This window comes from Bos indicus, chromosome 23 (genome assembly GCF_029378745.1).
Source record: "Bos indicus isolate NIAB-ARS_2022 breed Sahiwal x Tharparkar chromosome 23, NIAB-ARS_B.indTharparkar_mat_pri_1.0, whole genome shotgun sequence".
In the NCBI taxonomy this organism is placed as follows: Eukaryota; Metazoa; Chordata; class Mammalia; order Artiodactyla; family Bovidae; genus Bos; species Bos indicus.
In genome coordinates this window covers 12,169,108-12,183,773 of record NC_091782.1, presented here as the reverse complement: position 1 = coordinate 12,183,773, position 14,666 = coordinate 12,169,108, and the positions used below count along the sequence as shown (strand labels likewise).

At 52.8% G+C, this 14,666-nt stretch overlaps 1 protein-coding gene across 3 annotated transcripts in view; it reads left to right on the top strand.

Annotated features, from left to right (window-relative positions):
- CPNE5 (copine 5) overlaps positions 1-14,666 on the top strand; it is a 102,155-nt gene that overhangs the window by 74,152 nt on the left and 13,337 nt on the right. For all 3 annotated transcript variants that reach the window (XM_019986336.2, XM_019986335.2, XM_019986337.2), the window contains 3 exons: positions 3,629-3,670; positions 7,243-7,318; positions 11,497-11,550. In XM_019986336.2, coding sequence (XP_019841895.2) covers positions 3,629-3,670; positions 7,243-7,318; positions 11,497-11,550 — 172 coding nt within the window. The remainder of the gene's footprint in view (positions 1-3,628; positions 3,671-7,242; positions 7,319-11,496; positions 11,551-14,666) is intronic.

The window sequence follows — 14,666 nt, the reverse complement described above, 5'->3', positions numbered from 1 at the left end:
CACGGCATCCCACTCCAGTATTCTTGCCTGGAGAATCCTGTGGACAGAGGAAACTGGCAGGCTACAGACCACAGGGTCCCAAAGAGTCGGACACGCCTGAAGCAACTTAGCACGTATGCACACATATTACCTAATAGATGCCAGGCACTGTTCTGGAGGTTGAAGATACAGCAGTGTACAAAATGAACAAAAATCCATGGCCTTGTGGAGCTGACATTTATATGCTGAATGGGAATTGTTTGGGAGACGGGAGTTTAGAAAAAAGGCTTGAATGTTTTAGATGGAACAAACATGTGTCCGGTGCCAACTGTGTGAACAATGTAGTTGCCTTCTGATAGCAATTGTAAAGTGGGTGTGATTATCCCATTTCACAGAGGAGTAGTCTCCCGGGCTTCCCCAGTGGCTCAGTGGTAAAGAATCTGGCTGCAACACAGGAGATACAGGAGTCATGGGTTCTATCCCTGGGTCAGGAAGATCCCCTGGAGGAGGGCGTGGTGAACCACTCCAGTATTCTTGCCTGGAGAATCCCATGGACAGAGGAGCCTGGCAGGCTAGTCACACAGCCTGGGTCACACAGGATCTAGCGGGTCACACAGAGTCAGACACAACTGAAGCAACTCAGCAAGCACACAGCAGTCTCTGAGGGTGAAGCCAGCTGCCCAGGGCCACGCAGCTAAGCTCCTGGAAGAGCTGGGATTGCCACCCAGGGCTGCCTGCCCCAGAGACCACTGTGTCCCTTTTCTGCCTCACTGCCTCCCAGACGAGGTGCTCTGTGTTCTGAGCCTTTTTATGCCAAATAAGATGTTCGTTGTGTGAGGTCATTTCATTGTCCCACACCCAGGAGCCCCTTCTCCTGGGCGCTGACCCCAGAAGTCACAACCCGACATGAGCCCTGGCTGGGCCTGTGCTCAGGGATTGGGAGCCACGACGTGCAGCCCAGGAGTGGCACACGGGGTGACCTGGGGCTGCCCAGCCAGGGCTGGGTGGTGACAGAGCTGTTAGTAAGTGGTCAAAGCTGTGTCTGGCTTCTGCTACTGCCTCCCCCATCTCTGGGCACTTCCTTCTTCCCCTGTTCTGGAGGTTGCAGCATCCAAGCTCCTGTGACACCGCCACCGCCACCCCCACCACCGCTCGCAGCCATCCCTGGATTCTTGGTTGCTCAGGAATCCCACCCTCAGTGGTCTCAACCTCAGCTGCAACGTCCCATCCCCTGAGGAGCTTTTAACAATTCCCTGCACAGGCTGCACCCCCCAGGCCAACTGATTCTGAATCTCTGGGGTGAGGCCTCAACCATCAGGATTGCTAAAGCTCCCCTATGGGATCCGATGTGTAACCAAGTTTGAAAAACGGTCATTTCATCTAGAGAGGTTAGAGGCTCTGGCAGCACATTAGAATCAGCCAGGGGACTTGTAAAAACTACCCGTGCCTGAGTCCTTTCCATACCAATCAAACTTGCCTTCTGGTGGTGGGATTTTTAAAAAACCTCCCCAGTGATTTTTTTTTTTTGGATCTCCAAGGCTGTGGCTATGAGTGGGGTCCTTCCACAGCCTCTGAGCATGGAGCTGTCCCTGATCTGGTCACCTGAGGGACTAGTGTTGGTGATCCAAGGGGAGGGACTTCTTGATGGGGTCCCTGAAGGTCCCCTGCAGAGCTGGAGGGGGAGGCTCTGGGGAAGGACTGGGAGACACTGGGGAACAGGGTCCTGGCTCAGATCCTCACCAGTTGTGTGACCCTGGACAAGTCACTGGGTGCCCTTAGGGCTCAGTTTCCCCAACTGAAAACCAGTGGCTGGAGGTCATGTCTCCAGAAGATGCATAGCAGCAGCGTCTGTGGAGGCTTTCAACCTAGATTCCTGGGCCCAGAACTGCCAAGAACTGGACCTGGGCGGGGGGCAGGCTCAGGTGTCCTTCATTTAAGTAAACTGCATGTGAAAAACTATCCCAAGTGTGGCCTGAATGCTAAAGTGGAGAGAAGGAGGCATTTTTATAGAGACCCAATGCACGCCAGGCGCCTTTACCAACCTCTCTCCACAGCTGTGCTGTATGGCCCTTAATTGTTGTTGTCATTGAGTCGCTAAGTCCTGTCTGACTCTTGCAACCCCATGGACTGTAGCCCGCCAGGCTCCTCCATCCATGGGATTTCCCAGGCAAGAATACTGGAGTGGGTTGCCATTTCCTTCTCCAGGGGATCTTCCTCACCCAGGAATCGAACATGCATCTCCTGCTTGGCAGGTGGATTCTTTACCACTGAGCCACCCGAGAAGCCCCAGGGCCCCTCACTATGCCTCCTTTAAAATGATTTCGTGGCTTAGTGAGGTTAAATGACGTCTCCAGGTCCCACTGCTCAGGGCCCAGCATCCCAGTCCACACCCCAGCCACTTGCCACTCCTTCCAGACCACCAGCCCACCTTCAGAGGCCTAGGTGTTTTTTTTCCTTCCCATAATAATTCACCTCAGAGAGACGTAGTGTTTTGTTTCTTCACAGGAATTCAAAGGATTTCTCTACTTGGTGGGCTTCTGTGCCTGCCCCATTTCACGTTTTGGTAACAAAAAATCCAGTTGCTGCCCAACCTCTGGGGCATCCCTCCATTTCCAGAACAGTTTCTATGCCAATTTGGGAGAATCCACACCCACCCCCAGGCCCCATGGAGGCTCATCTGAAGGCAGACAGCGCCTCCTTCTGGGAGCTCCAGGACCCCAAGGCCGGGTCCATGTAGCCCCGAGGAGCTGGTCTGCGGTCACGGGCGGGATAATGAGATATTCATAGAACACCGGCCCAGGCAGCCGCCTCTGCCTGCCCCATTTAGAACTGAAGGCTGGAGACCTCGGCGTCCCCCATGCCTCTCCCACCTTCCCAGACCCTGACCCTGCAGAGGGACCCAGGCGTCTGCCCCGTCCCTGTGCATCCCTGGAGGACGGCTGGCACCAAGGGTTAACCTGCAGCCCTCCACCACCCTCCTCCGCCTCTGGTCTGCTAGCCTGCTGCCATGGAAACGGGCTAAAAATAAAATGGGCTCCCAAAGCCCAGCACGGAGCTCAGGAGTCAAAACAAACTAATTAAAGCAGCCAGGCTAAAATGTGAAGATAATTACGCCCTCACTCGGGAGCCAGTCTGGCATGGAAAAAATCCGAGGGCCATCCCCAAGTCACGGCCCCTGAGCCCACCCCTGACGGGTGGGGTCGGGGGGCTCCCCACCACTCAGACTCCTTGGACCCCGGGGTCCCACCACACAGTCTTGTGACTCTGCCCCAGGAGAGCCCACCCTGCTTAGGCCTTGGATCTAGGGAACACCACATTTCCCCTACGACAGTCCCACCCCGATAGACTCAGAATATGGCTTCATGCTGAGACCTATGCTCCCTTTGGGGTGGCCAAGGAGAAGGCGGAGTGAACTAGAGTCTGAGGTTGCTTCTCTACATCTGGCCTGAAATTCAGGGAAGTCTCTATGCAGTTTTGGGGCTGCCTGGGTCCCTGAGACCTGAGGCTGCAGAATTGGTCCTTTGTCTCCACCACGGGCCCTGGGTGTTCCTGTATCCCCTTGTGGCCCGAGAGCAGGAGAAGGGCCCTGTGCTCAGGCCACGCAGGTGCTGGGTCAAGTCCATCCCACCACGGGCCCTTTGCCTTCCAGGACCATCAAGGTGGAGGTGTACGACTGGGATCGAGATGGCAGGTAAGCTGGCCGAAGGACAGCAGGTGAGCAGGGAGGGGGCCACCCCCGGGGGGAGGGCGGGTCTTGCTCTTGAGGAGAGAGCTATGCCCAGGCCTTCCACGCATGGCAGCTCTGGGGTGAGGGGCCTGGGTTTTCCTCGTCCCTGCCCAGCTCCGCTGAGGCACCAGAAGGCCAGTGTCCTGCAGGAACTTGGCGCAAGGGGAGTAAGAGGCCTCTTTTCCTCAAATAGTTGTCTAGCGGCCAGCCCAGTGTCCAAAGTCTCCCCCACACTTGGGAGAATTTAGGATTTTCTGAAATGTGTGTGTTCTAAGGTACAGGCAGATGTTAGTGACTTCCTGAGCGTTGGTGATCACGTTCTCTGTGTGAGGCTAAGCATTGTGGGGTGATCTAAGTGCTAAAGACGAGCTGTCCCTCAGAAACTTCCTGAAATCCAGCAGGGAGGCCCTTGACTTCTCAGAGGAGCTGTTTGCAGGGAGCAGGGCTGGAGGGGGCAGGATTTGGGGGAGGTGAGCTTCGACGCAGACGAATGGGCCCAGGAGCCGTGAGGCAGAGCCCGAGGAGGGCTGAGCCCAGCACTGCGGGTGGCGGCCAGGGTCTTCCTCTTCTGTGCATCTAAGTGCCCCCAAGGAGCCGGTATTGCTGGAAATCCATAGACAGGACCAGAATAGGCCTCTCGCAACTTTAGCAGAACCCTCACCTGCTCTTGCCAGTTGAACCAGATCCAAGTATGCCATCCCTCCTGACTTTTGTGAGCCCTGCATCCTGTGGTGCTACAGGGGGTGTCGTAGAGGGGCTTTAAGCCCTGCAGTCTCCACTGGTACCTCCTAAGTCTGGGACGTGGACAGGGGATGCCGTGGAGAGCTGTGCACACTCAGCTCTAAATCGGGCCCCAGCTTCTTCCAAGGAGCTCACCTTTCCAGCATCTTCCGATAGAGAAGCTCCAGAACCAACACTACCTCTGCCAACTCACCCTGGCCCCTCCTCTCTCCACTTTAACCACATCACAGGCAAGTGAGCCTCAGGCTTCCACCCAGCACTCACCTCATCATCTTACCCCGGGGTTCCCCACGCTTCACCTTTGCCAGGGAAGCTGGAAGTGGCTTGAAAAAGCTGGCTTAAAATTCAGCACTCAGAAAACTAAGATCATGGCATCCAGTCCCATCACTTCATGGCAAACAGATGGGAAAAAATGGAAACAGTGACAGACTTCATTTTTCTTGGGCTCCAAAATCACTGCAGATGGTGACTGCAGCCATGAAATTAAAAGACACTTGCTCCTTGGAAGAAAAGCTTTGACAAACCTAGACAGTGTACTCAAGAGCAGAGATATCACTCTGCTGACAAAGGTCCATATAGTCAAAGCTATGGTTTTTCCAGAAGTCATGTACGGATGTGAGAGTTGGACCATAAAGAAGGCTGAGTGCTGAAAAATTAATGCTTTCAAACTGTGGTGCTGGAGAAGACTCCTGAGAGTCCCTTGGACTGCAAGGAAATCAAACCAGTCCATCCTAAAGGAAATCCGCCCTGAATATTCACTGGAATGACTGATGCTGAAGCTCTAGTACTTTGGCGACCTGATGCAAAGAGCCAAGTCATTGAAAAGACCCTGATTTGGGGACAGATTGAGGGCAGGAGGAGAAGGGATGAGAGGAGGAGGATGAGATGGTTGGTTGGCATCACCGACTCAATGGACGTGAGCTTGAGGAGATTCCAGGAGGTAGTGAAGCACAGGGAGACCTGGCGTGCTGCAGTCCATGGGGTTGCAAAGAGTCAAACACGATCGAGAGACTGAACAACAACTGGAGGTGGCCACCAGATGCCACTGGGCCCCACCATGAAGGAGCTCATAATCTGAAGGCTGAACACTGTAAACATGTAGACAAACACAGTGTGGACTCGAGGTCTCACGCTCCAGCAGGTGCTTCCGGCCAGCATGTTCACCACCGCCCGCTATGGGACAGTGACGGTGAAAGGCAGCCACCCACAGAAGGGACGGGAGTTCTGCTTTGTACAAGGTTCTGCTGCACTTAGCATCAACACACGCTTGTGGAGCAGAGATGCAGAAGATATGAACACTGCAGAAAACACTTCAAGCTGCCTGGACTGACCTAGTGCTAAATGTCTTTTCAAAACATGTTATTGGAAAAATGTCAAGTGCACAGAAAAGTCAAGAGAAGACTTTAATGAACACTTTAAGCCTGTCACCTGACTCAGACACGTGTTCCTCGTGGCCACAGTGGCTCTATCTGTGTTTTGCTGATGTAGTTTAAGTTACAGACATCATGGCATTTTTACCTCTAAATATCTCATTGGGAATGTCTAAAAAATAAGGGCATTTTTCTACCTAACTCCACATGTTATTATAGCACCAAACACATTGAACAATAATTCTTGAATATGATCTAATATTCATTTCATATTCAAAAATCCCCAGTTGTCCCCAGAACACCCTCTACTGCTCGTTGGTTCAAGTAAGAATCCAAGTATGAGATCAGATCAGATCAGTCTCTCAGTCATGTCCGACTCTTTGCGACTCCATGAATCGCAGCATGCCAGGCCTCCCTGTCCATCACCAACTCCCGGAGTTCACTCAGACTCACGTCCATCGAGTCAGTGATGCCATCCAGCCATCTCATCCTCTATCGTCCCCTTCTCCTCCTGCCCTCAATCCCTCCCAGCATCAGAATCTTTTCCAATGAGTCAACTCTTTGCATGAGGTGGCCAAAGTACTGGAGTTTCAGCTTTAGCATCATTCCTTCCAAAGAAATCCCAGGGCTGATCTCCTTCACAATGGACTGGTTGGATCTCCTTGCAGTCCAAGGGACTCTCAAGAGTCTTCTCCAACACCACAGTTCAAAAGCATCAATTCTTCGGCGCTCAGCCTTCTTCACAGTCCAACTCTCACATCCATACATGACCACAGGAAAAACCATAGCCTTGACTAGACGAACCTTTGTTGGCAAAGTAATGTCTCTGCTTTTGAATATGCTATCTAGGTTGGTCATAACTTTCCTTCCAAGGAGTAAGCGTCTTTTAATTTCATGGCTGCAGTCACCATCTGCAGTGATTTTGGAGCCCAGAAAAACAAAGTCTGACACTGTTTCCACTGTTTCCCCATCTATTTCCCATGAAGTGATGGGACTGGATGCCATGATCTTCGTTTTCTGAATGTTGAGCTTTAAGCCAAACTTTTCACTCTCCACTTTCACTTTCCTCAAGAGGCTTTTGGGTTCCTCTTCACTTTCTGCCATAAGGGTGGTGTCATCTGCATATCTGAGGTTATTGATATTTCTCCCAGCAATCTTGATTCCAGCTTGTTTCTTCCAGTCCAGCGTATGAGAAGTAGGTCCCATTCTCCAAGACCCTGCTCTTTGCTGGGTTACAGCTGGGTTTCTGGCCCCATGGGTGACACTCGGCTCTTCCCAGGGCCCCACCATCTCTGCTGGCACAGACCCCTGGAGCAGAGGTGCTGGGCAGAGCTGGAGCCAGGCGTAGGGACGTGAGATGGGGTGGGATGGGTGTGAACAGCCTGGCCTCAAGTCCATGTTCTCAGCAGCGCCCTTCCCTTGCAGCCACGACTTCATTGGGGAGTTCACCACCAGCTACCGGGAGCTGGCCCGCGGGCAGAGCCAGTTCAACATCTATGAGGTGAGGTGGGCTTTGCTCTGATGATACGTAGCTTCCACAGTCTCTGAGGCCCACAGGGAGCCCGGGCTGGGGTCTTTGCATCTTCTCCTGTGAGGTGGGTGTTACTGTCCTATTTCACAGTTCAAGAGACTGAATCTCCGAGAAGTGAGGGGACTTGACCCAAGTTCAGAAAGTGGCAGAAGAGGCCAATGATCTAAATTTATCCGACTCCAGATCATTGAGTTATATTCCACACCCCCAGCCCCGAAGAGAGCTCTTCCAATCAGGCAAGGGGATAGAAGTGCTGGTGGGGCACGGTACCAGCAGGTTCCTGGCTCCAGACCCAAGGTCCTGAGTCCTCCCTTTCATCAGAGCAGTTGCAGGGCCTGCAGAATGTGTTCTCTGTCCTAGAAGGAAAGAGAGGGACAGGAGCTGGGGTGCCTCTGTCTAGACTGGGGAACCTTGGACAAGACACCCAGTCTCTTGGCAGATGAGAGCCTCTGCCCTCAGGACAGTCTCTACACTGAGCCTCTGCCTGTGTGTGCTCTTCTCTCAGGATGCGCTCCCAACCTCACAGACCAAGATCAGGCCCTGCTCTCTGGTGGCCTGTTTTCTGGCACAGAAGTGAGGCAGCTCCATGAACAGCACAGTTCATGCCAGACCCACTGAACTGCAGATGCTTGTAGCCCTCGTTTACGGCCCAGGGTTCCTATCCCAGCTCTACTGTGTATAAGCTGGGTGACCCTGGTTGAGCTCCTGCCCCACTCTGTGCCGTACACACTGAGAATTAAATTACTAGAACCACGCCTGGCCCCTGGTGAGCATTACGTCAGTGCTATCTCCTAGTATCATCTGTCGAGAGCCTGGGTGCCAGGAGATTTACATTTCACAACCGTCCTACGAGCTGGCCCTGTCCTCACGTCGCTCAGCGAGTGAAGTCGCAGAGCTGGCTTTGACTCCCATCACCGAGTCTGAGTCCCTCCTTGCGTTCCTCCCTCAACCTGTATCTCTGTCCCGAGTGGACAGGTCTTGTGTTCCAGCTGAACCGGAGCGCCCCGAGGGCAGACTAAGTGACAGCCGTTTCTGTTGCTCTATTCACGTTGGCCTGGGTCCTCGTAGGCACACAGTAGGTGCTTATACACCCACGCTGAATTCAGTTAACAAGGCTATTTGTGAGAATGGAACGTGGATGAATTGCTTTGTAAGAGCTCTGACACTCACAGTTAATTGCTTTGTTTTCTGCAAGGACAAAGGACGGAGCTGTCTCTTTTCTCCCACCCACGCAGCAGGCTCCTTCTTTCTCTGGACTCTTTCTTTTTTTTAATTTCTTTATTTTTGGCCGTGCTGGGTCTTTGTTGCTGTGTGGGCTTTTATCTAGTTGTGGCGAGCGGGGGCTACTCTCTCAGCACGTGGGCTCTAGAGCACAGTTGTGACGCAGGAGTTTAATTGCTCTGCTGCATGTGGGATCTTCCTGGATCAGGGATCGAAGCCATGTCTCCTGCATTGGCAGGCAGATTCTTTACCCCTGAGCCAGCAGGGAAGCCCCTCTCCAGACTCTCATTTACTCATTTTTTTGGCCATGCCACATGGCACATGGGATCTCAGTTTCCCAACCAGGGATTAAAGCCCACCCCCTGCATTGGAAGTGCAGTCAACCATTGGACCACGAAGGAAGTCCCTAGAGTCTTCTAAGAAAATTTTTAGGGAAGGGAAGGGGTCAGATCTCTTGGAGTCTGGCCTTCTAAGGGTGCTTGACAGGCTCAGATGAGGCCATGATCTCTCAGGCTTAAAGCAGGAAAGGTTAGATCGACTTGTTTTCTCGGTCGTTGAGCCCTGCTCCCTTGCGAACAACGAGAGAAACTGCAGCACTGGCAAGCCAAAGTGCTGTCTGCACACACTGGAAACGCTGGCAGGGAGAAAATAAATTAGATTCTGGCTGCCGAGGGGCAGGCCTGGCACTGTGGAGGGCATCTCTGGGAGGCCAGTTTAGGCTCAGGAAGGCCTTTCTAGTGTCTGAAGTGCCTGAAGAGAGAATAGGCTTCTGCCAGGAAAGACCCTCATCTCAGGCCCTGGCGTCAGCCTGGGTGTCCGCCGCAGATGCCCAGCTGTATGTGGCCACTCCTCAGACTCAGCCTCCTAAACTAATGCGCTGGCTCGAGTCCCTGCCACCCTCGTCTCCTCTGGCCCCTGGGGAGGCACCCCTGATGCCTTCTGCCCACATCCCGCGCCCAGTCCATGACTGAATCCTGCTCCTCCTGCCACCTGAATATTCTGAGCTTTGTCCCCTTCCTTCCTGTCCACCCCCACCGTCACCATCTCCCCTGTGGGGGTGGGGGGCTTTGCGACAGCCCCCTAATGGCCTTTCCGCTTCTACTCAGTAACCCAGAGCTGCCTACAAAATGGTAATTGACCACACTGCTCCCCTGCTTACTACCTGGCTGTTCACCCGCTGTCTCGGCCTGGTTCACCAAGGGGAGCAGGGAGCCTCCACCCCAACTGATGTCCGACAGGGCCCTTTACCTACAAGGAAAGGCCGAACTCCTTCACACGAGCATCATGCCCCCGCGACCTGCAATCTCTGTGCAGCTGAGGTGGGGGCGTGTATGAGCAGCCATATACATCACAGCTCTAGGAGCCCCTGGGGTCTGGCCCGTTCCCCGTCCCTCTGCCCACCCTCGCTTTCAGCCCCTTTATGCCATCTGAGGCTCTCTGAACCTCCATACTGGCTCAGTCTCTGTGGCTTCATTTGTGCTGGTGCCTCCCCGGGGCTCCCTTTGCTCTTCTTCACCTGGTTGGGCCTCTACCGGGCCTCAGAGGCGGCCTGTGATGCTCCTTCCCCAGGAAGGCCCTACCTGCACACCCACCAAGTCTGAAGAGGGTGCTCCTGTTCCCTCCTCCCCCACTAAAAACAGGCCTGTTACCTGTTTATCATACTACATGCGTGCGTGTGTGCGAAGTCGCTTTAGTCGTGTCTGACTCTTTGCGACCCCGTGGACTGTAGCCCACCAGGCTCTTCTGTCCATGGGATTCTCCAGGCAAGAATACTGGAGTGGGTTGCCATTTCCTCCTCCAGGGGACTCTTCCTGACCCAGGGGTTGAACCCACATCTCTTAGGTCTCCTGCACTGGCTTCTTTACACTAGCGCCAGCTGGGAACCCCTTATCATACTTCCTACCTCCCCCCTGCCCCGCCCCCCGCCCCAAAGACCATGACATCCTCAGGGGTGGGGGCCATGTCTTGCTCACCGTTGTGTCCAGAGCCCACAGAGCTCCTGGTCCTGGGAGCCACTCAGGGCCCCCTTGCACAGGAGGGCAGACCCCATAGCAGCCCTGGGGACCCTGGAGACGCTGGGGACGTGAGGAGAGGGAGAGGAGAAGGCTTCGAACTCCAGCCCTGGAGTGGAGAGGTTGCTGGCCCCTAGGGGGTGCTGGTCCCCTGCATGGCGTTTGGGTGCAGCAGCTTAGGGCTGGAGAGGCTGGTACATGGGGAGGCGGGGAGGGGGTGTGCGTGCCCAGTGGTGCTGGAAACCCCAGAACAAACAGGATGTTTTCTCAGTGCCCACTTCACAGGAAGATCTGGAACAAAACAATGCTTTAATATTGAAACAGTTATAATTAGAGAGTGCAAATGTGGAATACAGGCTAATTTAAAGATAACAGAAATGACTTCAAAGACATATGCTTGTGGCCAGGTCTTTTGGTGATGCCCAGACCCCCAGGAGTCCGTGTTCATTCCCCTCTGGTGGGAGAGCTGCTCTGGAGTAGATGTTTGAGATGCGGTAAATTCTAGAAGCCCCACACCCTCATGGGACAGACTGAGAGATCCAGGCACAGGGTAGTCTTGGGGCTGCAATGTGCCCAGTCTCAGTAGCCTCCCAGTGAACTGTCGTCCTACGAATCCGTCAGGCAGCACCGGGTCCGCTGCGTGGCCTTCAGACCTGTGGTGGTTCTGAGGCTGTTCTGGGTTTCTCCCCCCAGACTTCTCTCCCCCATTTCCACCTGCACAGCTTGCCAGACCTCCCACCTGAAGTTCCCACCTGTGCCTAAACTCCAGCTCTTTCTTCCTTCTGTGTCTCCCAAGTCACCCTTGACTTCCTGCTTCTCGTCTGCCCCAGGGCCACACCCAGCCCCCGACTGTTCAGAAACGCTCCTTCTTAGCTGGTAACTCGGTTTTATTTTGTTTGTTTGTTTTCTCGGCAGGTGGTAAACCCAAAAAAGAAAATGAAGAAAAAGAAATATGTGAACTCGGGCACAGTGAGTAGCCACTCCCTCTCTGAGGCGGATGTAGACTTCCTGAGCCCCACGCTGGGTCTGGTGGTCTGTGTGGCTTTACTGCAGGGCATGGGAACCAGACCTGGGGGTTAGGGGTGGGGAGGGGTGGGGAGGGGTGGGGAGGGGTGGGGCTGACAGAGCAATGGGGGTCGGGGGGATGGGCCCTGTGATTCAGGATGAAAAATCCCAGAGAGAAACTCCCGTGAGGGGCTCTTCCTGCAGGAAGGAAAAGGACTTGAACTTATTGGGCTCTTACTCTGGGAAATTCCCCATTGGGGTGCTTTTCACAGGTTGTTTCCTTAAGAGGCAGGCATTATCATCCCCTCGTCACAAGAGCGGAAACCAAGGCCTCAGGCAGGGAAGTGACTCAACCAAGGTCACAGAGCTGGAAGGTGATAGACAAGGCAGTGAGCACAACAATTAAATCCGCAGCTTGCAGCTGCTGTGGACACGGCCCCTCCTTAACCGAGACCATCCTGGGATTACCCTGGCCCAGCGGCTTCCGGCGGCTGATCTTCAGCACATTCCTGCATTTCTTCAACAAATATTTAGTGTGTACTCCTAAGTGCCAGGCACTGTTTGGGGCAGGAGGGAATAAGACTGATGCAAATCCCTGGCCCCCTGGTGCTTATTGTCTAGTTAGGGGGTGGGGACAGGAGACAAGTGCACCCACAAATACCTGTGTGCGTCGGGTGGTTGGGAGTGCTGTGGGAAAAAGTATAGTGAAGTGTGGAATCCAGAAGAATGACATGGATGATCTTACTTGCAAAGCAGAAAGAGACACAGACATAGAAAACAAACAAATACCAAGGGGTAGGGGTGGGATGAATTGGAAGACTGAGGTTTACATATACACAGTATTGATACTATGTGTAAAACAGATAACTAATGAGAACCTACTGAGTAGCACAGGTCAGTGCTCTTTGGTGACCTAAATGGGAAGAAAATCCGAAAAAGAGGGGATACATGTAAATATACAGCTGGTTCACTTTGCTATACAGAAAAAACTAACACACCATTGTAAAGCAACTATACTCCAATAAAAATTAATTTTAAAAGTATAGTGAGATAGATTGATAGAGAATGCAAGGGCCAAAACTTGCTATTTTATATAAAATAGTCAAGGAAAGCTTCTCTGAGAAGATAACCTTTAAGCAGAGATTTAAGCAAGGTGAGGGAGCTAAGGATTAAGGATATCAAGGAAAAAGAGTTCTAGCTGTAGGGATCAGCATGTGCAAAGGCCCTGAGGTAGAGCCCACCAAAGCATTTATAGAACAAACTGATGTCTTAGCAGCACAAACATACCCAAGTCTGTACCCTCTAGAGTCCCTCCCACTCTAGAGGGCCACCACCCCAGAGCAAATACAGCCAAACGCAGCCATTTGAGTCAGGGCAACGGCAACTCCAGACCAGACGAGGTCACAGGCGGGGGCCCCCAGGATTCCTCCAAGGAACCTTATTTTCTCCATCTGTAAGATGGGTCTAATATACCATCCCTACCCTGCTGAAGGCACAGGGTGGCTGTGGCAGACTCATGGGAGATGCAGGACTGTAAACTGGACTCTGCTGACCACCGCTTCTCTGATTATAACTGGTTCACATGCAGGCGTGGAGTAATATTTCTTGTCCAGAGCTGCAGGGTTTCTCAGTGGGGATGTTGTCAGCCTTTGAGGCCGAATAATTCTTTGTTTTACAGGACTTGCCCATATGTGGTGGGATGCTTAGCCTCCCTGGCCTGAGCCCATAGCTAGCAGTAGAACCCCAGTCATTGTGAGACCCCAAAGCTCTCCCTCGTGTTCCCAAATGCCCCTTGAGAGGGCAGCACATTCCCCAGCTAAGAAATATTAGATGTACAGCTAAAAATAAATAAATAAATAAGGTATGAAACCCACTGATCTCATCCAACTTTCTTGCTTTAGCGATAAAGAAACTGAGACCCAGAGAGGGGACATGATGTCTCAGGTCACACAGTGAGTTAGGGAAGGGGCAGGGCTAGGCCCAGGTCTCCTGACTTTCCTTTGATCCAGCATTTCCCAATCTTTACCATTAAAAAAAAAAAAAAATTACTCAGGGTTCAGGATCCCTATTAAAATACAGATGCCCAGGCCAGGTCCCTGGGGTTCCATTTTAGGAAACCCAGGCTGGGAGCCCAGGAATCTATATTTAGTGCTTCCCATACTTTACTTGCTATGTGCAGGATTTCCTGGGGATCTTGCTGAAATGCCAAGAGTCTGCATTTCTACCCAGCATCAGTGTGATGCTGATGTTGCTGTTCAGGGACCACACTCTGAGTACCAGGTCCCTGAGTCAATCCATATGGCCAGCCAAGTTCAGCAATTAATTGCTTCATCCCAGGGCCTGAAGCGGGATTCAACCCTGACTGCATGTTAAACTCAAGTGAGGAGCCAAAAATAAGCTAGAGCCATATCCCTACTCCAGAAAGCCTGATGATATTGGTTTGGGATCTTCAGTCCAGCCGCAAGATGTTTTAAAAGCTTCCCGTGGAGTCTAATGATCATAGAGGAGAGGCCACTGCCACAGTCCACTCCTAGAGACTAGGGAGGCTTTGTCCATCCACAGCGAAAGGGCGTCTCCAAGGCCCAACTCAGTACTCACAGACTCTCCGTTATTTGGGCTAATGGCTCATCCGCTTTGTCAAGGGGAAGCCCTACCTGGTCTCCCCACCGAGTTGATAAAGATGACAGAATCTGTACCAGTAGGGGGCGCTACAAGTCCTAGCGTGGAATTCTCTGACCCTGGTAAACTGTCCCCGCCCCATTCTCGCCTCATTTAATTGACTTTGCCAAGATTGAAGGCAGGACGAGAAAGGGATGACAGAGGATGAGATGGTTGGATGCAATCACCAACTCGATGGACATAAGTTTGAGCAAGCTCCGGGAGTTGTTGATGGACAGGGAAGCCTGGTGTGCTGCAGTCCATGGGGTCGCAAAGAGTCGGACACAACTGAGCGATTGAACTGGTCTGAACTGCCAAGCTTTCATTTGTCTCCACGATCCTAAATCATTATCATAACCCACTGCCAGGTAGTTGCCTGTCTTGGGAAAGCTGATGCCAAAGTTGGCAGGGGCATAGGTCAA